At 47.1% G+C, this 26,677-nt stretch overlaps 1 protein-coding gene across 1 annotated transcript in view; it reads left to right on the top strand.

Annotated features, from left to right (window-relative positions):
* The window catches only part of FLNC (filamin C), a 70,140-nt gene extending 62,464 nt beyond the window's left edge, over positions 1 to 7,676 (top strand). Inside the window, 8 exon segments of the mRNA XM_087722516.1 lie at positions 587 to 856; positions 1,624 to 1,761; positions 1,963 to 2,078; positions 2,999 to 3,137; positions 3,820 to 3,996; positions 4,345 to 4,563; positions 6,211 to 6,420; positions 7,268 to 7,676. Coding sequence (XP_087578642.1) covers positions 587 to 856; positions 1,624 to 1,761; positions 1,963 to 2,078; positions 2,999 to 3,137; positions 3,820 to 3,996; positions 4,345 to 4,563; positions 6,211 to 6,420; positions 7,268 to 7,455 — 1,457 coding nt within the window. The 3' untranslated portion in view covers positions 7,456 to 7,676.
* Positions 7,677 to 26,677: the final 19,001 nt, after the last annotated feature.

Here is a 26,677-nt window from a genome sequence, read left to right as displayed (position 1 = left end):
TTTTTTTTAAAGAAGAGATCGGACAGCTATTAGTCTGGAATGGTGTAGGGTTTCCACCCTTAGTAAGGGGTTGGGCTGGATGACCTCTGCGGTCCCTTCCAACTCTGCTATTTCACATTTGGTATCTTCTATGCATGCTGCTTTTGAGAGTGCTGTGTTTTTGCCCTCGATCCAACAAATGTCTCTGTTACTAAATGTTGGCTAAACACTCCCCCCCCCCCAAAAAAGATATTTAATCAAGATGTTTGTGAGTGAATCCTACTAACGTTTGAATCCCTTCCGATTTCTGCTCCTGTGTGTTTTTGGCACTGGCGGGAAATTATTTGACGTGTCTTTCAACACGGAATGAAGGACAGGCGTGACGAAAGTTGGGAGGTCCAAGAACCAAGCAAAAAGCTCCCCCCGGTGTTGAAAAAAAAACCCGGAAGCCCTGAAGTCTCAGCCTTCTTGAGGACTAGAAGCATGTTTGAAAGAGACTGCATGGCTGGGGAGGAAGGGAGGTGGGGGGCTTTTCAGGGGGTGGGGGTGGATAGCCTTGTCCGGCTTCACTGCCTGACCATCCTGTGCTCTTTTCTGTCCCTCACAGGGGAGGCCGGACTCCAAGCCATGACCGCTCAAGTGACTAGTCCCTCGGGAAAGATAGCCGAAGCGGAAATCATCGAGGGAGAAGACAGTGCCTACTCGGTGCGCTTCGTGCCCCAGGAGATGGGCCCCCACACCGTCAACGTCAAGTATCGGGGGCAGCACGTGCCCGGCAGCCCCTTCCAGTTCACCGTGGGGCCGTTGGGGGAAGGGGGCTCCCACAAAGTCCACGCAGGGGGGCCTGGCTTGGAGAGGGGCGTGGCCAGCGTGCCAGGTAAGGGTGGCACCATCCTCCTTCCTTCTCCCTCCCTCCTCTCCCTCTCCTCCTTCCCTCCCTCCCTTTTCCCCTTCACTTTCGCCTCTCTCATTCCCTCCGTTCTCCTCCTTCCCTTTTACTCCTTCCTTCCCTCCCTCTCTCCCCTTTCTCCTTCCCTTTCTCCTTCCTTCTCCCTCTCTCCCCTCCCTCTCTCCTTCCTTTTCTTCCTCCCCCTTTCCCCCATCCCCTCTTTCTCCTCCCTCCATCCCTCTCTCTCTCCTCCTTCCCTTTTTCCTTCTTTCCTCCCTCCCTTTTCCCCTTCACTTTCACCTCTCTCATTCCCTCCGTTCTCCTCCTTCCCTCTTACTCCTCCCTTCCCTCCCTCCCCTCTTTCTCCTTCCCTTTCTCCTTCCTTCTCCCTCTCTCCCCTCCCTCTCTCCTCCTTCCATTTTTCCTTCTTCCTTTTTTCCTCCCTCCCTTTCCCCCTTCCCTTTTGCCTCTCTCATTCCCTCCGTTCTCCTCCTTCCCTCCCTCCCCTCTTTCTCCTTCCCTTTCTCCTTCCTTCTCCCTCTCTCCTCCTTTCTTTTCTTCCTCCCACTTTCCCTCCTCCCCTTTCTCCTCCCTCCCTCTCTATCCTCTTTCCATTTTTCCTTCTTTCTTTTCTTCCTCCCCCTTTCCCCCCTCCCCTCTTTCTCCTCCCTCCCTCCCTCCCTCTCTCTCCTCCTTCCCTTTCCCCTCCCTCCCTCCCTCCCTGACTCTCTGCTGACTCCCTGCTCTCTTCCCAGCTGAATTCAGCATTTGGACCCGAGAGGCCGGGGCTGGGGGTCTCTCCATAGCGGTGGAGGGTCCCAGCAAGGCCGAGATTGCCTTTGAGGACCGGAAGGACGGATCCTGCGGAGTCTCGTACGTGGTCCAAGAACCAGGTAGCTATCGGGATACTTTGGGGTCAAGCCAGGCCCAAGTGCCCAGGGCCTACAACGATTTTAAAACGAGATCAAAGTTGGGCTTTTGAGAAAGCTCAGAGGTTCCTTCCTTCCTTCCTTCCTTCCTTCCTTCCTTCCTTCCTTCCTTCCTTCCTTCCTTCCTTCCTTCCTTCCTTCCTTCCTTCCCCTCTCCTCCGCCAGGTGACTACGAGGTCTCCATCAAGTTCAACGATGAGCACATCCCGGACAGTCCATTTGTGGTCCCTGTGGCCTCGCTCTCGGACGATGCCCGGCGCCTAACCGTCACCAGCCTCCAGGTAGCCGATGGAGGAGAAGGGTTGCAGCTCAGGGCTGAACTGGGGGGTCCTGGGGGGGTCTCTGAGCTGGGTGGGTTTTTTGGCAGATGTTTCAGTGACCAAACTAGGGAACATCATCAGTGCTAGAAGGGAGGGAGGCAGGGAGGAAGAAAGGACTGTGGGGTCCTTGGTTCTCTCTGAGCTTGGAGGTTTTCTTGGAGACATTTCATGACCAAAATAGATAACATCATCAGTGCTAGAAGGGAGTGGGGTTTGCAGAGGAGAAGAGGAGGGGGGAGAACTGTGGGGTCCTTGGTGCTCTCTGAGCTGGGTGGTTTTCTTTCAGACGTTTCATGACCCAACTAGGGAACATCATCAGGGCTAGGAAAGCAGGGGGATTGTGGAGAGGAGGAGGAAGAAGGGGAGAAGAAGGAGAAGGGTTGGAAGAGAAAGAGATGCAAAATCAACGCATAATGAATAGATAGAAAGTATAACAAAAGGAGATGTTATATATTTAGAAAGTAATAGAGTTGTGAATATTGTAGATATTATAAAAACGAGTAGTTGTGACATTTCGTCTCAGGATCCAAGTGGGTAACACAATCAGTGCTGGAAGGGAGAAGGGTTTGTGGAAAGGAGGAACAGGAAGGGGAGGAGTATGAGGAGGGATGTAAGAGAAGGAGAAGAAGGGAAAGAAGGAGAGGAGAGAAGTGGGGGAAGGAGGAGGAGTGATGGAGGAGGAGAAGAAGAAAGAGAAAGGGAGAGGGACTTATAAAATGGGTCGGGTTCACTTCACAAACGTCTCACTCAGCAACAGAAACGTTGAGCCTTAATTACGGCCGTATATCAAGGACTACCTGTACCCTGGCAGGAAGCTGGGGGAGGTTGGCGCCTGGTACGGGGTGTGAATCGTAACTCGGTGCTGGGGTTTGTTTTTTGAGGGGCAGGAAACTGGCCTGAAGGTGAACCAGCCAGCTACCTTCGCGGTGCAGCTGAACGGAGCTCGCGGCGTGATTGATGCCAAAGTCCACACGCCCTCCGGCCTGGTCGAAGAGTGTTACGTCTCCGAGTTGGACAGCGGTGCGTGCCAACTTAGGGTGGTGGGGGCACCGGGGATCCCTAGAGAGAGGCTTTCCCGTGGACCGATGGGGACGGGGTTTCGTGCACCTCCTGCATCCCACGGATGGGCCTTCGCTTCTTTGCGCGGAACGGTTTCTGGCATGTCGCGGCCAAATGCTGGTTCCCGGACCTGGCATTGGGGACCCCTGTGTGAGACCGTCGTTGCAAAGTGAGGCCGTCCAGATACATTCCCTTCCCGCCATCTTCAGCACCCCCACCCCCATTTTTTATTAGCTTAGGACAGGGGTGTCAAACTTAAAGGCCGTGGGTCGGATTCCAGCCCGCAGGGTGCTTCGCTCTGGCCTGGAAACAGCCAAGGGCCGGCCCACGGTGCCTCTGCCCGTCAAAATAGGGTGCAGAGAGGCCACGCATGTCCCTCTGGGCTCTGTTTTTTACACCCACCCTGCAAGGTGGGCCAGTCGCCCGAGGAAAACATACCCGAGGAAACCAGGAGGCTCCCCGAAAGTGTCCGAATGTCCTTCCCAGGTTCTGGGTGACGCCAGGTGCCCACCCTTAAATTGGGGAGGGGGCTTTAAAAAAGTAGTTGGGGGAGCCAGGCTGAAAGATATTAGGGGGTTCGAGGCTGGGGGCTTCCTCCCAGAGACCCGATTGCTGAGCTTGACCTGTTGGATTTCTCCCCCAGACAAATACGCCATTCGCTTCATCCCCCACGAGAACGGGGTGCACTCCATCGACGTCCGGTTCAACGGGCGGCATGTCCCGGGCAGCCCCTTCAACATCCGCGTGGGCGAGCAGAGCCAGGCGGGAGACCCCGGGCTCGTCACAGCCTACGGCCCCGGCCTGGAGGGAGGAACCACAGGTAAGGCCCTGCCAGGTGGGGTGGGGGGAAGGCAGGCCTCTGGAAGAGAGGCAGCTCTGGCTGGCAGAGCCATGAATAGCAGAACCTCCCTCAAGTTCCCTTCCCTTCCTCTCCTTCTTCCTCCTCTCCTCTCTTTCCTTCCTTCCTTCCTCCTCTCCTCTCTTTCCCTTCTTTCCTCCCTCCCCTCCTCCTCTGCTTCTTCCTTTTCCTCTTCCTTCCTCCCTCTCTTCATTTCTTCTTTCTTTCCTCCCACTCACCCTCTCTCCCCCTCCTTCCTTCTCCTTTCCCTTCCTTCCTTCCTTTCTCCCACTCCATTCTCCTCTCTTTGCTTCCTCCTTCCCCCGGCAGGGGTCTCCTCCGAGTTCGTTGTGAAGACCAGAAACGCAGGCTCCGGGGCCCTTTCAGTCACCATCGACGGGCCCTCCAAGGTGCAGATGGACTGCCAGGAGTGCCCCGAGGGCCACAAGGTCACTTACATGCCCATGGCGCCCGGAAGCTACCTCATTTCCATCAAGTACGGGGGTCCCCAGCACATCGTTGGCAGCCCCTTCAAAGCCAAGATCACGGGTGAGTGAAGCCTCGCGGGTGGGGAGGTTTCAGGGACCTCTGCCGGGGGGGGGGGGGGGGAGAACACTGACCCCCTCCTCGGCCAGCATTCCCACAACCCCCCTCCCTGAAACCTTGGTTCTGGGTGGGTGGGGGTAGATCTTCAGTCCGTGCCCAGAAACACACCACACTTTGCATGCCTGGATACGACCCCCTTAAGCCGCCACTGTATTACTTGGATATGTTTGACGGCCGTTTTGGCCTAACAATGAGGGCTAGAAACCTGGAGGATACGAGTTCGAGTTCCGCCTTAGGCATGAAAGATGACTGGGTGGCTTTGGATCGATCACTAGGAGACGGGGAGTTCTAGTTCTGCCTTAGCCCTGAAAACCAACGAAGTGACTTTGAGTCGGTCGCCAGGAGACGCGGGAGTTCCAGTTCCACCTTAAGCGCGAAAGCTGCTGGGTGACTTCGGGCTAGTCCCTCTCTCTCTCTCTCTCTCTCTCTCTCTCTCTCTCTCTCTCTCTCTCTCTCTCTCTCTCTCTCTCTCTCTCTCTCTCTCTCTCAACCCTATCCACCTCACAGGGTTGTTTTTTGCTGATGATCTGGTTATATTCCTGCAAGACACCCCCCCCCCCAAAATATATATATACCTTTCTCCCTGGCTCAGCTGATAAGGAGAGGAACTCTGTGGCTTAATGGTTAACACATCTGCCTAAGATGCAATACAGCACAGGTTCGAATCCCAGCAAGGGTATGGCTAGCTGATGAGAGCTAAATAGCTTGAAATAGATCTATACTAGTCTCCCTTTATTTATTTATCAGCACAAATGCAAATACAATATATATATATATATATATATAGAACATTTGATGAGGAAAGGAGAAAAAAAGCTTAGGACTTAAGGTTGGGAAGCTCTGATTGAAGGCTTTAATCCAAGACTGGTTTTTAGGCTCGGGGAAAAAGGTTAAATATTCCGGGGGTTCCATTGACAAAACACAAAATTGTTTCAGAAAGGATTATGGGATGATATTAAAAAAATCCCTTGGCTTGGAATGGACATTGAAAGTAACAAACTTAGCCGAGATGGCTAAAATACCTGCATATCTTAAGGACCATTCAAACGAGAGATATAAACTGGAGTGGAAAAGATTTTATTTATTTATAAAATTTATTTATAAAATTTATATGCCGCCCAATCCCCAAGGACTCTGGACTGATGGATTGGATGGAAGATGGACTGATTACACTCAAAATAAATACGGGACTAAGAAATTCCAGATAGTTTATGATTAAAGAGCAGGAAGGATATAAATTGTCTGGAGTTAGCCTAGCAAGCAGGAGCTAAAGCTCAATTGAAAGACGTTATTAACTATCTCTTTTTTTTCTTTTTAAGTGTATTTTAGATTGTTTTTGTTAAAGATTTATACTGGGAAGTCGGGGGGAGGGGGAAGGTTGGGGGGGTTGGGGGAGAGGGTGGGGGGAGGGAAGTAAATATTTTTGTAAAAGATTGTTTTTCAAAATTCTCATTAAAAAACAACAACATCCCTTGGGTTTTTAATCTAAGACTTGAGCCGCCATCCCATGCACGACCCGCCTGGGGTCTCCCGCTGGGAAGATGATCCCGGGTGACCGTTCCCCCCTTCCACTTCTCTCTGCCCCCCCAGGTCCCCGCCTGTCCGGTGGGCACAGCCTCCACGAGACCTCCACGGTGCTGGTGGAGACGGTCACCAAAGCCACCTCCTCGGTGGGTGGCAGCTACAGCGCCCTGCCCAAGTTCTCCTCGGATGCCAGCAAGGTGGTCGCCCGGGGCCCTGGCTTGACCAAGGCCTTCGTGGGCCAAAAGAACACCTTCACCGTGGACTGCAGCAAGGCAGGTGGGTATCCTGGTGCCAGGCGGGCTGAGGAGGCGGGGGGGGCGAAGGGCTGGCACGGAGGAGGACGGGGGGGGGCACCTTGGTGTCTTCAGAACTTCAGACCTGGCTCATAAAACCTTCTTTCTCGAGTACTTTTCCAAAATGCCATCCATTGGTGGAGGGGGGGGGGCATACCTGGTGAACAAATCGCCCTCAACTTACGACCGCAAGTGAGCCAAATTTTTCTGTTGCTAAGCGAGAACCCTTGGCTCAAGTGAGTTTCGCCCCGTTGTGCGACCTTTCCTGCCTCGGTTGTGGGAGTGAATTGCAGCGGCTGATAAGGGAGCAACCCGGTTGTTAAGCGAATCAGGCTTTTCCCGTTGCCTTGCTTGTCAGAAGGTTGCAAAAGGGGAATCGCATGACCCCCGGGACAGTGCGACCATCGTAAGTCTGAGTCATCTGCCAAGTGTCCGGGCTGAGCCATAAATATGTCATCAATACGAACCAGTTGCCAGGTGTCTGAATTTTGACTAAAAATAATAATAATTGCAGGTTTTTTGGGGGGGGGGGTTATAACAGTCCAACAGTCGTAACAGTGAAAAACGGTCGTAAGTCACTTTTTCCAGCCCCGTTGTCACGTTGAACAGCCACTAAACGAACCGCCCGGAGTCCTTCGGGATTGGGCGGCCTATAAATTTATTAAATACTTAAATAATACTTAAATACTTAAACCATAAGCAGAGAACCACTTGTGTCGGTTGGCTGTTTGCCTGGAGTGGCACAGGGACTTCCTTCCTGAGCTCGGGGGCTGGACTAGAAGACCTCTGAGGGGCCGCTTGTGATTCTGCCGTTCTGTCCTTCCGCGCAGGCACCAACATGCTGATGGTGGGCGTCCATGGGCCCAAGACCCCCTGCGACGAGGTCTACGTCAAGCACATGGGAAACCGGATGTACAGCGTCACCTACACCGTCAAAGAGAAGGGGGACTACATCCTCATCGTCAAGTGGGGGGACGAGGGCGTGCCCGGCAGCCCCTACCAAGTCAGCGTGCCCTAGGAGGGGGACGGAGCCCCACTCGCCCCCCCTTGGCCCCACGCCACCCTCCCTTGCCCAGAACTGGCATCTTCCACCTGCCCAGCAGTGACCAACGGGGGGAGCGAGGGAGAAAATGCAACTCTCGGACATTCGTCGGCCTCGTTGAGTTGGACTTTGGCCTTTTGGGGTTTCTCCAGGCGGATCGGGGACCGGGAGGGGGGTGGCGGGGGTGGGAGGGGGATGCCCTTTGAGCTGGGGAGGGTGCAGGGGGCCCAGCGAGGCCGGTCTGGGAAGGGGGAGAGGAAGGGAAGTCGTCGTAGGGACGGAGGATGCTTGCAAGAGACACATGGGTACCTTTTACTGCTCGGGAAGTGTCTCCCTGCCTGGCATTAATTTGGATTTACCCAGAAAACCACAACCGCAAAAAAAAACGGGGGGGCTAGTCCTCAGCCTGCTCTGCGTAGGGGGGGGGGTCAATCTAGATGACCTTTACTTAGGGAAAGTGACTTTGGTGACGTAAGAAGCGATGGAGGAAGCGGAATCCAGGAGTGGCTCCCAAACTCCTGCAGGATTTGACGGGGAGGGCCGAGGGGGTCCCCCCCACGCATGCCCTTCCCCCCCCACACACATCAAGGTGGAACCAAGGGATGTTGAGTGGAGGGCGCGAAGAGAAAAAAAAATAAGGACGAGTGCGGGTCAAATGCAAAACGCATCTTGGCATTTCCCAGCAGCCGTGTTCCCGTTAAAGATGGTGGGCAGGGCTTCGGATTCGGATCAAGAACCTGCTCTCCTGAAACACTGCAAGGGCTCGGGACTTTTTAAAGCGGCTGCCTCTTTTTCCTGGAGTCGCACAGCCGCCGCTGGATCCCCGGGGGACAAAAAGGAGGCAGCTGCTTTAAAAGGCCCCCAAGGGCGGAGGAGACCCCCAACCCAACTTCCAAGAACCAGATCCAAAGTGTCCCGTCCCCCCCGAATCTTCTGCCCGCAGCTTTTTGGTTTCAACTGGTTGAGTTGTTTCCCTGTGAAGGGGCTAAAGCTCAGGAGGTTTCTGTTTCTGTTTTTTAAGAAAAGGAGGAAGGAGAATATATAGATATATATATTAAAAATGTGGGGAAAAGGGGAACACGGATCTGGGCCCCAGTGGGCAGGGGAGGGGGCTTTCTCTCTCTCTCGCTCGCTTTTTTCTTTTCTTTTTTTTAAAGTAAAGTGTTTTGAGGTTGTGTGTTCACTGAGGCTGGGATGGCATCACCACGAGGAGCTGTGGCCAAATCCGAGCAACGATCTCGCACCCAACCGGCCTGTCCCTCAGCAATAAAGTTTACTTGCTTTTAAAAAATCAGCATTGTGGTTTTTTCCCTTTACTGTTGGGGTTGTATTTTGGGGGTGGGGGGTGGGTGGGGTAAAGCCCTCCTTCAATTCCCTCCCCCCCAGGCTCTTTTTCCAATCGTTAGGGGTGGGTTGGTATTTAGCCCTGATGACGTTCCCTAGTTCAGTGTTTTTCGACCACACTGGTGCCGCGAACGCGATCCCAGAATCCCCGGCTGGGGTTGTCAAGCAGACCAATCTGCAGCGCTCCCAAAACGGCGGGCTTATTGGGGGAAGCAGTGGGTTTTTTGGGAAGTGAATGGCCTCAAAACCTGCGGAATTCAACAAGTCTTGTTTTGAAGAGCTCCGCTGAAAACACCCGGCGGGTGTTTTTCCCACGGCACACCTTACACTATGTCACGGCACACTAGTGTGCCGCGGCACGGTGGTTGAAAAACACTGCACTAAACAGAGCATAATCTTTTGCCATCCACTTTTATCTGTATGGGCAACATTCGATCCATAAAGGAGGAGAAGATGAGTTATGTCACGTTTTTTATTAGAAGCAGAAATCAATAGTGGAATTCTGAAAGAGAAAAACGCCCCCTCAATTACTGCATATAATCAAACCTTCACTAATACTTTAACATCCTGAGTATTTGCTCAGCATTATTCCCTCTTGCAAAAAGACAGGGGAGCTTTCACATTAAACAAAGCTGCAATTATTTATTTAACGTATGGCATCTCATACATGAACTATATACGAACATTTCACCTAGATTAGTAAACACAATAAAATATAAATGTTAAACAGATCTATGTTTAAATACCAATATCTAAGCCATCTAACCATTGAAGCACAGCATCATTCATATTAAAATAAGAATAATCATCAGATACTGGACGAGTATATGCTTTCAGCTTACATTAAGTTATAACTGATTTACTATCTGACATGGGACCCTGCAGTCACACAGAGTGGAGGATAATATGTCCCATTTATACAGAGTCTTGATAGATGCCGTGTGAGGCGCATCTATCAAGACTCTGTCTATCAAGAATCCTGTTCAGGATTTCCCATTGTAGTCATGATAGTTCAAAGCCTGGCACTTTTCTTGTGGAGTCATTTAGATGACTTCCTATGTCTGCACATTCCAGGATCCATTTGGCTTTCCACTAGGAATTGATTTAAAGTTGTTGGGCAGATGTGGGCCAGTGGGGGGCTTCCTGGATTTGTATCTTCTGGTTAAGGAAGGAGGAAGGTCAGCATGCAGTGGTAGGAGTGAGTTGCTCTTAATTTTTCTGTATTCCCTCATTTATGCGTCTTGCCTTCATAAAGTTGGCAGTGTTATATTCCTCAGAACAGGAAGCCAGAAATTTGGAGTGGTTTTAAAACATCCACTTATAATCCTCACGGTGTCATTCAGGGGTGGGTTCCTGATCCTACGACATCCACATGGACATGCGCAGTGCACGCACAGCGTACACATGCGTCACCGCCCCCGCAACGCTCCAGCTGCTCAGCAAAGCGTTGCCATGCATGTCAGCACCAAAGACTTAAAAGACAGGTAAGGAGCTTGGGCAGGCGAGGGGGCCCTCCAGAGCACCATACCGGAATGGCATCTGGTGCTCCGGGCAGGCTCCAGTACACACCCGTACCAGGGCATACCGCCTGCAACCCACCACTGGTGTCATTGAATCTGGCATCTAACTTATTAGTATGTCAGCTGTTAAGAATTGGATTGAATTGATTGCATTTATATGCCGCCCTTTTCCCCAAAGGGGACTCAGCCATACAGGGGCACAGTATTCTGCTCTAGAGTAAACCAACTCTAGTGCTGCTAGATTGAGGGTGACGGTTGAAGCTCCCCACTTTGTTCCCCATAGTTTCTGCACTATGTTGTTCCTACTATTGATTATTGCTATCATATTCTCTAGGTTTATCGGGTAGGAGAGAATCCAATTCAATGTTACTCAAGGTACTTTGGATGGGGATCATAGGGGAGAAGGTTGTTATTTAAGTAGACCCCAAAGGTCTAGTTTTGTTTATAACAAAAATAAATAAATAAGCTTAAGTATAAACGCTACCCATGAGCTTTTTTTTTTAATAATGAAAACAAATTGAAAATGGCATTGAACAGAAACATCAGTATTTTCTTTAAATGTAAACTATTTTAAGAAACCTAAATTTTTTCTTTATTTTCAAGGTTTTATCTTTTGATCCCAAAGGCAGTTTATAATACAACTGGAAACAAAAATTTCATATAAGACTTCAGTGTAATGTTAACAATAGCAACAAGCCATTGATAAATAATTTTTATACTGAGAAAATATTATTCCAGCTGACTAACTATCCGTTATATTCAGGGGCATGAATACTTAAAAACAATCCTAAAATCCTGGAAGGGTATTAACTACATGACCCAAACTGTACCTTCCCAAGTTATCTGTGGCATACACAGATGCGTTTCGTTGAAGAAGAAACTCTACCATTTCTTGATTATTTTCAGCCACAGCAACAATTAACGGTGTGTAACCATCCTGTAATAAAAAAAGGAATACATATATGCATAGCTTCTGTTTCACATTTAACAAATGCAACGTTCTGTACCCAAGGCAGACAAAAAAGATAAAGAAGTTTTATTTCTTTCAGACTGCTTCTAGATGGGTTTCAGTGTGAGTTAAACATCTCTGAAATAATATTTTCTGTATTTCTACTGGTACTTGGCTTTAAAGTTTCAGATAATTTCAAACATTTGTGCAATATTACAGATTTGACTATTATATGCAAATATTCTATTGGAAAAAGTAGAGCTGCACGCAGTTTTCTTGGCGATGTTTTTTGGAAATGGTTGCTATTTGCTTCTTACTAAGGCTGAGAGAGTTAATGACTAGTCCAAAATCACCCAGATAGATGGAGGAACTAGAACTCAATCTCTCAGCTTCTAGCCTGATGCCTTTAACCACTACACCTAACGAGTCCTTTATTTTGTACTATTTCCTCCCATTGGATACTGTCACAATTCTACCAAAAAGCAAGTACATCTTGTTTGCAGAGGGATAAGGGGCAGTTTGTGTCTGTTACCCAAATTGATGGAAAAGAAGAAAAAGTTCCTCCTACTTTTTTTTAACAATAGGAAGGGGTAGTTTATGTGACATTTGACCCTGAGATTATGATTAAGTATGCCCAAAACAAACCCTATGTGAAAGCTAGCAGAAGCTTATTTAAAGGTAAATTACAAATTAGTCAACTTGTTCAAGCACAATAAGAAATGAAGAGTCTCAAGTTACACTTTATTATGCAATAGATACTTATTATTACACATTAGTCTCTCAGTAAATAATGCAGTATTTTTTTCTGTAAATGATGTTAATTTAAAAAAAAATCAGAATATGTATTAGCTTATACAAAAGCTAATTGGTTATACACCATCCTCAGACTAATGGCAGCTATGAACGGACTAATTCTGTTCTTGAACAATATTTACGTTGTTTCATCAATTATCAACAGGATGATTGGGTAGACTTGTTACCACACGCTGAGGTGGCCTACAACAACTCTGTCCATTCCAGCACGGGTTTCACCCCTTTCCGGGTCGTTTATGGTCAGAATTTTGTTCCTATCCCTGAATTGCCTCAGAACCAGCCGCAGGTTCCGTCAGTCGCGGATTGGAGTGAGCGTCTCAGTCGTGTTTGGCCATTGACCCTCTCCACTTTGGACGCTGCGCATCGGGCCCATAAGAAACAGGCGGATAAAAAACGCTCTCAGCCCTATGAATACCGGACTGGTGATTTGGTCTATTTGTCGACAAAGTTCCTGCACACTACGCAGAGGTCAAAGAAGTTAGGGCCCAAATATGTGGGGCCGTTCCCCATAGTGAAAGTCATCAATCCTGTCTCTGTTCGTTTACAATTGCCCAAACACCTCAACCGGGTCCACCCAGTGTTCCACATTAACCTCATCAAGCCTGTTCGTGTTTCCCACTTGCGGCCTCCTGATGACCCTCCGCCTGCTCCTCTGCTTGTCGATGGTGAACGTCACTTTGAAGTTCGTGACATTCTTGATTCCCGCAAACGCCGTAATCGCATCCAATACCTGGTGGCTTGGAAGCATTTTCCTCCCTCCCACACGGAATGGGTTGATAAGTCCCATGTTCGTGCTCCCAGACTGCTTCGGAAGTTTTATGCGGCATACCCTGACAAGCCTTAACTTTCTCTCACCCCCTCCCTTTTTCTTTTTCTGTTTTGTTGTTTGTCTGTTCGTTTGTTTTTTTTTCTAGGCCTGACAGCCTTTTTCCGGGGGACGGCCGGATGTCAGCTTCTGCCTTGCTACTGCTTCAGCTGTCATGAAACGGGGAGGGAGGGTTTGGTATTTGGGTGGGGTTATTCGATGTGCTGGAGGAATGTTCTAGTAGTTACTGGATGGTTGGACTACGCATGCGTGGGTGCTTCCCGCCTGGACCAACGGCCCTGACATTCCATCTTCGTGATGCCGTTTGAAGTTATCTCACACCTGACACTTGAAGGACTTATGATTGGCCTGAGGCTATGATCCCAAGGGGTGGGGAATGGACTATTCTATATATCAATTGCTTTCGCGCCTAATTAAACAGACTTCGCTTCGCAACTGCTCGCTAACCATTTGTAATTAGTAAAAGTACTTTTGATTTCCAACACACGGAATCTCTTGGTCTTTCTTTCCTAATTATATAATGGAGGGATGCTGACACATTCTATCTGTATCCATTCTTTTCTAAACATAGGGCAATTTAATATGGAGTATTTTATATATTACTGTAGTTTTTTCAGTCAAAGATTCTATACCTTAGAATAAGTACAAGCAATTCAAAACCCTGAATTTTGATTTCTCTATTTCTTAATGGAGCACAAGGTCTGGTTTCATTGATTTAGACCGCTTCCATGTTTACATGGTTATCCATTAGGTTCATGCAAAGCAATTCAGATTCACCTTCACAAACAGATTTGTAAATGAAGACAAATGTTGAATCTTTCCATCAAAGGAAAAACGCAATGGAATTTGCTTTGTATTGCTTTAAAACTTCTCCTTGTATCCCTGTAACAAGCCAAAGCCAGAAAAAAACTTATTCGCAAGCATTTTGGATGTGAAGAGCCCAAAATGAAAACAGAAAGGTATATCCTTGGGCAAAAATCCCCAAAAGTTTGGGTGAGCTTACTGGAAGAAGCATCTTCCAGTAACATATGCTAAATCTGACTAGTACATTTGAAAAAAATTGAAGGATCTTCACTTGATTTGGGAAGCAACTTCAAGGAAACTTTGCCACTTAAACTTTTATTGAAATGATTTCAAATATAAATATTTTTCTTCTAGATTTTAGCTATGGAATCTGATGGGTGCTGGGTTATTCACTATGGAATGAAGAAAGAAATGACTGGACCCACTATAGAATTCTACCCAGGAAAGGACAACAGTGCTTTATCTGTTTTTCCTTCCTGTGGATTTATTAATGGAATATCAGAAGGAAAAAAAATGTCATCCTCTATCTGCAGCCAATGGGCAGCTTTATTAGATTTCAATCTTCTCTAGGAAGGAAAGGGAATTCTTTTCTACAGAAAAAGAAAAAAGCAAACCTTTGCTTTTAATTAACAAGCAGTATAATAAACTATCATTCTGAATCATTTCGAGGTGGCAGAATGTTCTCAGCAGAAGAATGAAAGAAACAATGAATTATTTGTTTCAGATTAGGGTTAACTAAATTGGGATCAGAATTATTCCCCCCCCCTCCTGCAGAAAACTTTGATTTTATTAAAAATGACATCAACTACCTTTTGAAGAAATTACATTTTGAGCACGGGAGACTTCCTTCACAGGCACGGAGATTTCAGGTGTAACATTTGTTTTCAAAATATCTCATTTAAAAAAAAAAAACAGGGGAGCTTTCACATTAAACAAAGCTGCAATTATTTATTTGTTGTTTGGTGTTTTTGGGGGGTGGGGTGGGGTGGGTTAAAGACCTCCTTCAATTCCCTCCCTCCCCCCCAGGCTCTTTTTCCAATCGTTAGGGGTGGGTTGGTATTTGGCCCTGATGATGTTCCCTAGTTCAGTGTTTTCTCTTTCAGAATTCCACTATTGATTTCTTGTTCTAATAAGGTGGGCTAAACGGCCCAATTATAATCCACAGTTCTACAGGCCATGTTTAATATCAAATACTCTGATTAAAGCTGAGGTTTTGCACCATTAAGCAGAAAACAATTGCTGACAGTTGCTGAAGGAGCAATATATATTTTTACACATCTGGGAACAAGTCGGCCCAGACAGGGAGTTTCCTGTCATCTTGCAAGATGTGTCCTGTTTATGTCACCCATGATCTATAAGGTGCTGACCATGTATATTTTAAGAATAGTAATTGTTGGCCATCTGGCATAGACAGTTTTTGGTTCCTCTCATTACCTTATATGCTTAAACACTGCCTCTATAGATGATGACGTAAATTGCACTATAAATGTATGGCTTTAAGAACCCTTCGGGGTTCAAACTTCTGATGCTGATTTTGGCATGTTTGAACCTGCGCATTCAATAAACTTTTCCTATATTGCATCGCTTGGCTTCCTGGTCTCTTAATTCTACTACATTTTCTGGCACCCCAGATGGGACAGAGAAGCTAAGGCAACATTTTGCTGAGGGCCACTTTGCCCCGTTGGGGTGTGGGGCTGCTGCTCCTTGGCTTCCAGGCGCCGCGGGTCTTCTTTTGCCCCGGGAAGCAACAACAGCAGCCCAACTACACCAAGGGGGACACACATCGTGAGTCCAAGAACCCTGCAAACTTAGGAAAGGTGCTGTGGTGTTTCCTGGCCAGGATCCATGGGGAGAAGACGTCTCAGGCGAATATCTTAATAATTGTATTGTACCTATCTCGTTTGAAGATAGAAGAGGGGGCCTGATCACCCCCCTGGACTCGGGACGGCGTTCCTAATGAAGTCCGTATAGGTTGTGTGGGTGGTTAAACCAGCGCAGTTCCTGCAGGTGGCCATTGAGTTCCGGCTTCTGGGGCCTCAGGTCGCTGGTAGTGTGTTAGGAATGGGTGGGGGAAGCAGCATACCCAGCACACCGCTGGACTGCATGATTAAGGGGTTTGACTCGTATTTTAACCATACTGATTACAAAGTCCCTTACCCAAAATTGACCAAGGATAGGCTTATCTACTTGTGTCAGAACCAGTGGCCACATATGGGAGTAGGGTGGCCAATGGGAGGAACGTTTCAGAACCAAATTATAGATGATTTAACTTCGTTAATTGCTGCAAACGAAGAACGCTACCCTAATCAGTTTCCATATATAGATCAGTGGGGAGACGCTGTTGCAGGGCAGGCTGATGAATTATTACAGTGTCAAGCTGAAATGGTTCGCCTATGTGTGGTGAGACCGAAGGAAAAGGGGAAGTTGAGGTCAGCTCCCAGACGTACCATAAAAATAGCAGCTTCAGAGACAAAAGAGTCAGAGAAGAAAAGGATTTTTGCCCAGGATGAAGAGGAACTCTTCAGGCCTCCCCCTCCCTATGCCTCAGCACCTGTAGGCATTGTTGTGCCCCAGGCTATGGGTGCTGCTGCAGCGGACAGTGGAGATAAGGAAGGTGCTAGGGGGACAGGGGATCCCCAGGCAGCAGGAGGGGCAGTGAGGAGAAAGGAGCCCAAGGATGGTGGTTCAGGGGCTACAGGAATTAGGAGAGAAGGGCCAGTAACTAGACGATTGGGGGTGGAAAGGGCGAAAGCCGAGAAAGAGGAAAGTACATTGTTTGAGGGAAAGGAAGGACTCTTTCCATTAAGAGTATCAGAACAACAGGTGGGCGTGGACGCCCAGGGAGATCCTGAATACCGCCCTTGTTTTCAATATATCCCCTTTTCAACTACGGATTTATTGAATTGGCGGAAACATTTTGGTCCATTGTCCGTGAAGCCCACGGAGATGACGGATCTGTTTCAAACCATTATGCATAGTCATAACCCCAATTGGCGAGATATACAACAGCTGTTAACTACGTTGCTAACAGCAGAGGAGAGAGAGAAATGCAAAGCAGGAATGCGAGAGGTTTTTAGAGAACGTTATCATACAGAAGCAGATAGGGCTCAGAAACTTTTGGAAGAGGCCCCAGAACGGGATCCTGGATGGGATCCTAAGGTAGCCGGTGACCTGGCAAAGATACAAACGTATCAAACCTTGATAGTGGCAGCTCTCAAGAAAGCAGGGAAGCCCCCTGTGAATTTGTCTAAACCCTCGTTGGTTATGCAAGGAGCGGATGAGAGTCCAGAGGCATTCCTACAGAGGTTGATTGAGGCTTATGAGTTGTACACTCAAATGGACCCGAGGGCTCCAGAGAATGTAAGGATGTTGAATGAAAGATTTATTGCACAAAGTGCATTGGACATTCGTAAGAAATTGCAAAGGTTAGAGGGAGCATTGGGAAAGAATAGGACTGAGTTGGTAGAGGTGGCTAGAAAAGTGTATGTGAATAGGGATAAGGTTGAGAAGAAGGACAAAGATGATCGTATGCATAAGAAGACGGAGTTGTTGGCATTGGCCTTACAGGGAGGAAGGACAGGAGTGGGGCCAAATCAATGTGCCCATTGCGGATCTGAAGGTCATTGGCAGAGAGAGTGTCCAAAAAGGTTAACTCTTAGGGGACGTGGAGTGTTTAGGGGCCCGTCCGGGCGACGCCCGCTGGGCCGCAACATGGCAGGTCGAGGAATGACTGGGCGAGGGATGATGACGGGCCAAGGGGGGCCACCCAGACATCTAGGTCGTGGATGGGGGTCGCAACCGGCTCAGGGTCCAAGAGGAAGAGGATTTAATGCTCAAGTAGGTGCAGGAGTAGAGGGTATTGGATTAGCCGGAGTCGGTTGGTCAGATTGACGGGGACCTGGCTTGGAGCAGACTCCCCCCGAGCCAATGGTTACTCTGAATATTGGGGGTCAACAGACTACCTTTTTAGTAGACACTGGGGCTGGACGATCGGTGATAAATAACCCAATAACTTCCCCTGGCCCATACCAAATTCAAGTACAAGGAGTGTCTGGACAAGTCGTAGGACGTCAAGTCTTGAAACCAGTCACCTGTACTTTTAAGGGGTCCGAAATTCAACATGAGTTCCTGTATATACCTGAATGTCCTGTCCCATTGTTAGGAAGGGATTTGTTGCGCAAATTAGGAGCTACTATTTCCTTTGATGAGGGAAAGCAGTATCTCACTGTTAGTCACCGGCCGGATGAAATGTGGAGATTGATGGTAGTTAGGACTTCTGAGGAGGAATGTTTGGACATATGGAGGGAATTTGATGTACCAGGACTATGGGCAGAGGATAACCCTCCGGGGTTCGCAGCACATCACCCCCCTATTATTGTGGAATTGAAGCCCCTGGCAACTCCTGTTCACATTGGACAACAGCGACCCTATTGGAGGGAAGCCATCCTGTCTATATACGACTGTATTTTAACATACTTAGATGCTGGAGTGTTGGTCCCTATTCAATCCCCATGGAACACTCCAATTCTGCCTATCCTAAAACCAGATGGGTCTTTCAGACCAGTGCAAGATTTGCGCGTGGTTAATGAGAGGACAGTCACAATTCACCCGTCTGTGTCTAATCCATATACTCTGCTCAGTCTCATCCCGCCTGATGCCGCATGGTTTTCAGTGATTGATTTAAAGGATGCCTTCTTTACTATACCCATTCATCCTGTTAGCCAGCCATTGTTTGCTTTTGAATGGGAAAATCCGTATACTGGGACAAGGAGCCAATATACCTGGACAAGGTTACCTCAGGGGTTCAAAAATTCCCCAACTCTCTTCGGAACCGCATTGGCCAAGGATTTACAATATTTTATCCCCTTCCAACAGGGAGATTCGGTTTTACAATATGTGGATGATGTGCTGGTCACTGGACAGTCTCGGGATGGTTGTTGGGAAAATACAAGACGTATGTTGTGTTTGTTGTTAGATTGTGGATATCGAGCGTCCAGAAGTAAGGCTCAGCTAGTCCAACAAAAGGTCCGTTATTTAGGTTATGGCATAATGCAAGGGCAAAGAGCATTAGGCCCGGAGAGAAAGCAAGCGTTGCTTAATCTGGCAAGGCCAACCGATAGGAGGCAATTGAGAGGCTTTCTAGGCTTGGCAGGTTTTTGTAGAATTTGGATTCCAAATTACGCGCTAATGGCAGCTCCACTTTATTCGTCTACCAAGGGAAGTAAGACAGACCCCTTCCTTTGGACACATGAGCAGGATCAAGCCTTTGATGCAATTAAAGGAGCTCTATCAAGAGCCCCGGCTTTGGCCCTGCCAAATCTAAGTAAGCCCTTCAATTTGTATGTGGATACGCACAGGAATGTCGCTTTAGGAGTGTTGACTCAGCAGCTTGGCCAGTGGCAACAACCAGTTGCATATCTATCAAAACAACTAGACGCTGTGGCACAAGGGTGGCCGCATTGTTTGAAAGCTTTAGCAGCCATCGCGGAATTGCTGCAAGATTGTAATAAACTCACTTTTTCCTGTCCAATTAGGGTCCACACCCCACACTCCGTTCAGGCAATTCTTGATCAGAAGGGCCATTTGTGGATTAGTAACCAACGAATCATCAAATACCAGGCCATGATGATTGAAAACCCCCAGGTTCATCTAGTGGTTTCTACCTCATTAAATCCTGCTACTCTCTTGCCTACGGAAACAGAGGTGGAACATGATTGTGTACAAGTGTTGGAAACTGTTTATTCCACACGACCCGATTTAACTGACATACCTTTGCCTCAGGTGGATTATAACTGGTATACCGATGGGTCTAGTTATATACACCAGGGGATGAGAGTTGCAGGCTATGCCATTGTTGATGATGAGGGGGTAATTGAAAGCGGGCCGTTGGGAGCAGGAAAAAGTGCACAAGTGGCAGAATTGTGGGCCCTCATTCGGGCATTGGAACGGGCTGAAGGTGAACGCTTGAATGTATGGACAGATAGTAAATACGCTTTTTTGACTTTGCATGCTCATGGAGCGGTATACAAGGAAAGGGGATTTAGGGATTCAGCTGGCAAATATATACAACATAGCCATTTAATTCAGAGATTGATAGATGCGGTCCAAAAACCAAAAAAGGTGGCAGTCATGCATTGTAAAGGTCATCAACGAGGGAATGATAGAATTGTTCTAGGGAACAGGGCAGCAGACGCTGAAGCACGAGCTGCAGCGTTGCGTCATGAGCCTTTACCAGACATGTATATTAATGTTGCCTTGGATTTAGGGGTTATACCAGTAGACATCCAACCCTCCTATTCTTTATCTGAATGTGATAAGGCGGTCAACGATTTGATGGCGGTCATCGATAAGGGCTGGTATGTTCTTCCGGATGGAAGAATATTTGTGCCTGCCACAGTGGCATGGCAATTAGTTCGTTCCACTCATGAAACCACCCATATGGGGAAAACAGCTTTGGAATCCGCTCTTATGAGGGATTACTATATAGATGGGTTAGCAGGAATGGCAGTAAAAGTAGCATCTTCCTGTGAAACGTGTGCGAAAGTTAATCCTAGGCAGGGTCCTTCCCTTCCACCAGGAACTATACCTATTGCCTACTATCCTATGGACACAGTTATGATTGACTTTACTGATATGCCACGAAGTGGATTTTATAGGGCTATGTTAGTTATTGTGGATTTGTACACGGGATGGCCAGAGGCGTTTCCTACTAGAACGAAAAAGGCGCAGGAAGTAGCAAAGGTTTTACTTAAGGAAATTATTCCTCGATTTGGCAACCCCTCTTTTATTTCGTCGGACAATGGCCCGGAGTTTGTCCATCACATAAATCGAGCCATTGCACAAGCGATAGGGGTAAAGTGGCGATTCCATTCGGCTTTCCACCCACAATCTGGTTCTCCCGTGGAAAGGATGAATAGGACTTTAAAGGAAAAGATTACCAAGATCTGTGCAGAAACGCACTTGAAGTGGCCAGATGCTTTACCCCTTGCGTTGTATGCAATTCGGAGTGCTCCCAGACGACAACATAGGCTCTCACCATATGAGCTGATGTTTGGTCGGCCTCCGACATTGTTGCGACGAAATTTGGCTGGATGGCCCGATTTGGGGCATAAGGGGGGAGTTTGGGCCATGGAAATGGTGCAAGAACTAAATAAACAGGTTGAAAAGTTGAGGAATTATGTGTTAGAACAAACCCCTCCCAGATTGGTAACTAAGTGTCATTCTTTTAAGCCAGGGGACCGAGTATGGGTAAAACATTGGAAAAAGGAACAATTAGAAGGGAGGTGGAAGGGACCTTATGAGGTAATTATGACATCTCCACTTGCTGTTAAGATCGCGGAGTCTAAAACCTGGATACATTGGACTCGTATAAAGAGGGCCGCTGACAAACAATGGACCACACATCCCAGCGACCAACCGTTGAAGTTGAAATTGACTCGTCAATAACGTCCAATTATATCCTTTGTTGTATTGCTATAGGTATTGTGATTCTTGCTTTCATTGTGTGCATTATTTGTATTGTGAAGTACGCCAACCCAACGGTCCAACAATCAATTGGCGGAACTGTGAGAGCGGTTGACTGGTGGCCATTTGCTGGCGTCCCATTCGCTAACGGACAGTTGCATACAGACAATTTAAGGGAAATCCAAGCCGATCCTGTACCGGAAGCAGATCCCACACCTGAGAGGGAAGACGGAGAGCCAGCGCAGCCGTTCCCCAGGCGAATCTTCCAAAGGTCAGCAGTGGAGAACCCTTGCTAAGTCACTCCGGAAGCTGACTTTCTTCGCACGGGTGAAGAATAGTAGACCGGCATACTAGCCTTTAATTATTTTCATCCTTTATCCTCTTTACTAACCATATGTGCTGGTTTTGTACCTGTGAATGTGGATGTTGCTGCTGTGCCCACTGTATCGATTGTGTCCAGCACAGCTATTGTAATATTAAGTGTGATATAGTTATTATAGAAGACGTGTTGGCACCCTACATAATCACTGGATCTGGCCCTCCCTACTACACTCTCAAATTAACCCCTACAGTTCGGCTTGCAATACTGGATCGGAGAAGTCAAGATGTGTGCGAACGGGATGCACGGAGGTATACAGCTCGTTTGGTCTATCACGCTATTAGTGATATGGTTATACGGTGTTGGGAGCAAATGCAATCTTGTTGATGTGGGCAACTTGGGACTATGGAGCAACCCATAGGATAGACCCCATATCATACGATCTTATAATGTCGGATCCAGAGAAGGGGAGGAGACGACCCCCATTATGTTTTCTCCGAATTGTTGGAACGGAATCCTACCGCACCCTTGCAAACTCCCTGACCTATTTGATAAAATTGCCAAAATCACCTGTCAGTCGCGAGGATTTTCCAACCCAGATGTATGCCCATATGTGGGATATCTAATGCGGAAGGGAATGTGTACAAAAGCCCAACAAAAGGGGGGAGAACCACCTCTAATTTTGGATTGTGGAACCCCCCATTATTGGGGTTGGATCCGTATTACTTCCCCTTCACAACTAAAATCTGGATGGCAAGGGGCATGTATGGTACAAATGCGTCCCATTGAATTTGGAGTAACCCTAAGAAGGAAACCTAAGAGACGTAGAAACAAGAGGGAAATAAGCCTTTACCCGAGTAGACCACCCCTAAGCACCATTTGTATCAAAGGAGGAGGATTTCAAAAAGGGGAATTCCAATATTGGAGAACAGCACATAAGGGATGTGATCTCACAATAGAAGTAACGCCCAGGTACTCCAAGAAAGGATTGGCGTGGTCTTGTAATAGTCATAATGATGAATGGAGAAAAGGAATTTACAACCTATGTAAGGAAGCAACTAAGAGTAGTTGGGATCAGGGGGACCCAAGGTGTCTTTGGATTGATAAGACCTTATGGTCTAGTTGCTGTAAGACTGCAGAAGGGAGCCCTGAAGACATACTATTTCTTTGTAATAGTAATAAGAGTCAAAATGTACCATTAGGATGGAGTGGGTTATGCCAAGTATTATGGGAACCCTCCAGGGACATCAAACCCTATTGGAATGATGATAGTCCCACCCGAACCAAAAGGGTACCAACTGCGGTAATCAAAAGTGGGTCAGATGATTGTACGCCCTGCATTACTAAAGCTAAAATAGGGACGCGAACTGTTAACACCTTGGTATATCATACACAGCTACCTCAAGGATGCCAATCCACTAGAATGAATTGCTTACATAACAAAACCATGTACAGCCTATGTACTTTACAAGGAAAGACTATATGTTATAATCCCAATACTCCAGTTCGCCTCAATGTAACCCTATGGACAGGTTTGCCCAAGGTGGGTGCTACAAATGATCCAGAAGGAGAGGGCAAACTGTATTTCCTTAATTATACTGTGCAATTGCAACAGGGCAAACAACCCCTGATTTTGTGGTTTGATGCATGCACCGCCACTAAGAGAGGCTGGAGTGTGTCCTGTGGAGATCAGTCTTGGGTCAATGCTTACAAAGATAATCATAAATATCTATGTGAAAAATTGAATAGTTGGAAATATGGTAATCCGAACCAATGGTTACCTTGTGCAGGCAATGTGCAATGTACTGGGTGGCAGTGTGTTTGTGACTATACAGGAGGCGGATATAAAGGATGTGCCCATATAACTTCCTTTAGAAGGGGTAATGGAAATATGATACAAATGGAAGTCTCTCGTAACATCCCATCCATAGTAACGTATGGCTTTGGAATTGACGGTAAAGGATTGGACCCAAAAACATACCTAACTATAAAAGTTGAGAAGGTTAAGGATGGAGAAGTAAAATCCCTCGGATGGTCGGTGTATGATACCTTGCAAAAATTAGAAGACCCACTACCAATAAGTACCAAGGCAAATAATTTGTTTATAGAAATGGCTGAACAAGTGGCTAAAACCTTGACTGTTAAAAATTGCTTTGTTTGTGGAGGAACTAACATGGGAGAGCAGTGGCCATGGGAAGCCATGGAAGCTGATCCTATAATCTATAACAATCTTTCCTATGCTGGTAATATTACAACGAGGAAAGAGTTTACTGGGATTGTGTGGACCTTGTCCACTAATCTGGTAGGAAGAAATTGTTTCGTAAGAAATGGATCAGTTCATGTTGGAGATTTAATTTGTCTAGGATCCTGGAATCCTGACTATAGTATCTGGTCTTCGCCAGCCAACGTTACTCAGCCCCCACGCTTTGATATGACTTATTTGAAATACCTAGATTCTTCCTCTATTGATAACCTATGGAAAGCTCCAGAAGCTATGTACTGGATTTGTGGAAAGCTGGCTTATGAAACTTTGCCTAGGGACTGGTCTGGTTCATGCATCTTAGGATGGATTAAGCCCTCATTCTTCTTATTACCCATGAAAGCCCGCCAGGTGCTAGGAATTCCATTGTACGAGAAGGTTGGTCTACAGACTAGAAGGAAACGAGAACTTGATACAGTTTTTACCAATTTCCTTTGTAAGGATTGGGCCACCTTGGAAGACAGTGATGTTTGGAGTTCGGAGAGAATTGTATGTACATACGGCAGGGCTACGTGGGCAGAAGATGGGTCATATGGATATCGCACACCCATTTATATGCTAAATAGAATTATTCGCCTTCAAGCAGTACTAGATTTAGCGGGCCAACGTATTGATAAGGCCCTTAATATAATATCCGAAGCTACAGACAAAATAAGGACAGCAGTGTATCAGAATCGCTTGGCTTTAGATTACTTGCTGGCGAAAGAAGGGGGCGTATGTGGTAAGTTTAATCTTTCTAATTGTTGCCTGCAAATAGACGAAACTGGAACTGTTGTTAAACAATTGACTACAGAGATGCGTCAATTGACCCACAATCCTGACCAGGTGTGGCGAGGATTCAACTTCAAGGAAATCTTTGGTTCCTGGTTTCCTAGATTGCCAGGCTTGCAAGCTATAGTTGCTTTAATAGGCTTAATTGCTGCAGGATGTGTATTAATTCCTTGTGTTTTACCTATTTTTGTGCGTACTATTTCTAATAGTTTATCCTTAGTAGCAGAACGAAAAGCAACGGCACAGGTAATGGCCTTATGGGAATATGAAAGAATGCAACCGGTGGGAGAACTATCCACTGAACCTGAGTATGTGACTCTTCTGGACATGTCAGATGAGTCCCAAAGGGGGGACTAAGGTGGGCTAAAAGGCCCAATTATAATCCACAGTTCTACAGGCCATGTTTAATATCAAATACTCTGATTAAAGCTGAGGTTTTGCACCATTAAGCAGAAAACAATTGCTGACAGTTGCTGAAGGAGCAATATATATTTTTACACATCTGGGAACAAGTCGACCCAGACAGGGAGTTTCCTGTCATCTTGCAAGATGTGTCCTGTTTATGTCACCCATGATCTATAAGGTGCTGACCATGTATATTTTAAGAATAGTAATTGTTGGCCATCTGGCATAGACAGTTTTTGGTTCCTCTCATTACCTTATATGCTTAAACACTGCCTCTATAGATGATGGCGTAAATTGCACTATAAATGTATGGCTTTAAGAACCCTTCGGGGTTCAAACTTCTGATGCTGATTTTGGCATGTTTGAACCTGCGCATTCAATAAACTTTTCCTATATTGCATCGCTTGGCTTCCTGGTCTCTTAATTCTACTACACTAATAAAAAAAGTGACATAACTCATCTTCTCCTCCTTTATGGATCAAACGTTGCCCACACAGATAAAAATGGATGGTCAGGAAAAGATTATGCTCTGTTAGAAGACCTCTGAGGGGCCGCTTGTGATTCTGCCGTTCTGTCCTTCCACGCAGGCACCAACATGCTGATGTTCACTTCTCAGGGAAGGTAATGCATTACAAGCTGTCTGGAGGGATTGAGGATTCTGGTACGGAAACTTCTCTCAAAAGATGAGCAAATTGGACCGATTGTTTTCTGACTTAATGTCGGACAAAACCAATCAAGAATGTTTCAAGAGTTTTGCCAGCTTCCGGTTGTTGGTGCTGGCCAGAAGATCTGGCAGCAGATTTGAGTCTCCCGGGAATAGGGCGGCATACAAACTTAATAAAATGAAAATGAAATGAAATTGAACAGTGAGGAGGTTGGGGAGGAACACGGGCCATCCGACAGTTATCAACTGCCTTCGGAGTCAGAGATCAGTGGGGCAGAAGAACACCTGGAGCCTGTTCCAGATGTGTGCATGCACAGAGCTGCCAGAATGGAACAGCTGAGGAACAAGGGCCGACTCGGGAGTAAAGGCACAGGTGGACGGTGAATGCCCCCCCCCCCAAAGGAAATAAAGAGGAGCAAAAGAGGAAGGGATTTTGCAGGAGACAATTAGTTCAATTCATTAGGGGGAATGTCTTATTCCTGACACCTTGCCAAGTAATTGCCTTGGAAAACCTTTCCAAGTAAACTTGTGTGTGTGTGAACACACGGCCGGAATAGGACACCTTGACTGTTGAAGAGGTTGGATTTACTTCTGAGCTTTGGCCAGGGACACTATGGTGACTTGGTGCTGGGCACGGAAGCAACACAAACAGAACAAAGGATTCACTCCTCTTTATTGCGCCAACTTTCCTCTGTAAAGTCCCAGCGCTCAACGTTTGCTGCAAATCCAAGAGCCAACCTCTAAACAAGCACCTCCTGGCTGCTATTATTCCAGTTCAGTTTGCAGCCATCGGCAGGAAAAAAACGATTTACCAATCGGGGGCGGGGGGGGGGGAACCTCACCGATGACCGTGGGAGTCAGATGAGCCGCAAATCCAGGAGCCAATCTCTAAACACGCACCTCCTGACTATTTAGTTCACAGGTGGAGCAGTTCTGATTTGGTTCAGGCGTGTTCACTGGGGCTGAAGCACCACCCAGAGTAGAACTGTATCACTGCGAATTTGCACATAGCCAGGCCAGGGAAGCAAGGAAGAAAAGGACAACGCACACAGCAAAGTA

Source organism: Thamnophis sirtalis, unplaced genomic scaffold (assembly GCF_051295495.1).
Source record: "Thamnophis sirtalis isolate CommonGarterSnake01/CBP01778 unplaced genomic scaffold, rThaSir2_p1.2 scaffold_9, whole genome shotgun sequence".
In the NCBI taxonomy this organism is placed as follows: domain Eukaryota; kingdom Metazoa; phylum Chordata; class Lepidosauria; order Squamata; family Natricidae; genus Thamnophis; species Thamnophis sirtalis.
This window is presented reverse-complemented; position numbering and strand designations above follow the sequence as displayed.